At 39.1% G+C, this 2,500-nt stretch overlaps 1 protein-coding gene across 1 annotated transcript in view; it reads right to left on the bottom strand.

The window, feature by feature from the left end:
• Positions 1–2,500, bottom strand: part of LOC113818134 (irregular chiasm C-roughest protein) — a 45,003-nt gene that overhangs the window by 16,860 nt on the left and 25,643 nt on the right. The window contains exon 4 of the mRNA XM_070119690.1: positions 1,275–1,382. Within this exon, the coding sequence (XP_069975791.1) occupies positions 1,275–1,382 (108 nt within the window). The remainder of the gene's footprint in view (positions 1–1,274; positions 1,383–2,500) is intronic.

The following is a 2,500-nucleotide window of genomic DNA, read 5'->3' as shown; positions in this document are numbered from 1 at the left end:
CTCTCTCTCTCTCTCTCTCTCTCTCTCTCTCTGTGTGTGTGTGTGTGTGTGTGTGTGTGTGTGTGTGTGTGTGTGTCTCCCTCTCTCTCTCTTTCTCTCTCTCTCTCTCTCTCCACCTCCTTAAAGCTGTAATACATCATCTAATATCATCATTAGTTTACCAACTAATGATAACATGCGTTCTCCTATATAAGAACACTTGTAAATTCACTTGTGTATCACACTCCATTCATATGATATTCCCTCTGCAATGCTACTCTGCACTCATAAGGTCTTAAAGAGCTCTATAGCCTGCAACAATATAAACTGCCCATAACATATGCTCTAGTTGTCTCCGTGGTAGGACATTTAGAATGAAGTTCAGTACAGGACAGCCATTGAAACCTCTTACCAATTTGTCTTTACGTGGTGGTGGGATATCGTTCTATCGTTGCCTCTGATGGAATTCCTAACAAACCAAAATGATCTCAAGTGTCCTGTATGAACTGTTATGCCTTACGCGGTTTTCTTACTGAATAGGATATCCAAGTGATTGAAAGTGAAATATATACGATGACTTCATATTAGGTAAAATTATTTGGCTAACTCGTGTTACAAATCTGATTCTGTCAGTATTACTCCGTTTATCTGATAATACAAAAACTATAATCTCCGTATGAAACATATTTCTCTCCAGAAAAATATGTTTTAAATTATTATGTATTTACCCGTGTTCTTCAAATTTGTCTAACCTTTCATCTTGAGTTATATGGAAGTTAAGGGCACATTGCTGATGATTATTCTTACTTTTGTGGTTCTTATGGCCTTTTACCTTTGGTATCTGCCTTCCCAATCATTCTTAGGATCAAGGCCAGTTACCCTAGAAAGTGTGCGACGTTTAATGCGAGTTATTTCCAAAATCTAAATCTCCTCGGATTTGCTACTGCTCCAAGTCGCCTTCAGCAAGGACGGCCGTTCTCTGTGCCAATGTCTTGTGGTGGTGAAGCGACTCCCTTTACTACGAAGAAGCTGTATTCTCTCTCTCTCTCTCTCTCTCTCTCTCTCTCTCTCTCTCTCTCTCTCTCTCTCTCTCTCTCTCTCTCTCTCTCTCTCTCTCTCTCTTTCACATATATGCATACATGTACGTTTGCGATTATGTGTAGATAAGCATATATATACATATGAAGAATATAGATATGTGTTATTTCTACATTTATATATATGCATATAACATCCCCATCCACACCAAAGCATACAGGTTGCCTCCTTCGCCCAACGTAGAAGCGCACACACACCTCGGATGATGGCCCGGCGTCGCGTGCACACGATGATGCCGGTCACCACGAGGCCTGTCACGATGAGGCCGAGGCTGCCCCACACTAGCGCATATACAGGCAGCGTCTCTGTTTGGAGGAGTCAATGGCGGTGTTATGGCAATAGGAACATGGTAAATTCGGATACATTCACGCATTTTGTCACATTTTAATGGAGTGAGTGACAGGCTAATCACGGGTGCAGTGAAAGGTGTGTAATTGCACATGAAACTATTGTGTATATGTCTTGCAAAACCAAGGGAATGGTGTCAAAACATCTACGCTAATTGCCTAAGCCTCTATTGATGTATAAAATCATTAATTAAACAATGGTTATATATATACCTAAAGAGCTACGCCATAGTGATTAGCTGGTAAGTAAACCATATCAAAGTCAAGACCAGTGATGGTACTGTGATGGGAAAGTGCTGATTTGACTACATAATAATTTCACAAAAGGATACTCTTGTATATGAGAGTATCCCGTATAGCTACATCTGTATTTCCTGCTCTGAAAGTAGGCATTTAGTGCAGGAAATATCTAGGTGCCGAACTAAATGACTTCCAGCAAGACATGCGACAGTACCTCGTCTTTTTAATCCTTTAGTAGGAGATTGCTTCCCAATTGCTTTGGCTGACTAACCGAAGATGTGAATTCGTGTTGTTTATATTGAAGTCAGTGTTTAGATGTATTTATTAGACTTTAAAAATGGAATCTATGCATGGCGCAGTTTTTCGGCAGAGTTGAGTATGGTATTGCCTTGTCTTGCTGGCTGTTTCATTATCGATACAAGCAAAAGTTCTTATTTAAGCAAGCAGTCCTGTTGAAGAACTCATGAGGTTCAATGGTATTTTAGCCTTGTAGGTGTGGCTGTGATATATGTTCTTAATACTCTATAGTCGATAAGCTTGGGATGACTTGATAAGGTGAGTTTACTATTTTATGTAACTTACCAGCCAGATAATGTCTTCCCTAAGAGAAATACTAAATTTTATGGGGGAGCTATGTATGAGCCAAAAACACCACAATAAATTATGATAAGTATTAAAATCTCTACAATGATATTATAATTATTATTGCCATCATTATTATCATTATCGTCTTATCTTTTCACATTATATCAGGTGAGATAGGTATCACTTAACCACTGCATGGGCTGAATACAGTAATGATGGCAATAGTCATACCATCAAGAAACACCAAATCA

Source organism: Penaeus vannamei, unplaced genomic scaffold, assembly GCF_042767895.1.
Source record: "Penaeus vannamei isolate JL-2024 unplaced genomic scaffold, ASM4276789v1 unanchor548, whole genome shotgun sequence".
In the NCBI taxonomy this organism is placed as follows: Eukaryota; Metazoa; Arthropoda; class Malacostraca; order Decapoda; family Penaeidae; genus Penaeus; species Penaeus vannamei.
The sequence above is the reverse complement of the archived record's forward strand: the minus strand, read 5'-3'. Positions and strand labels throughout refer to the sequence as shown.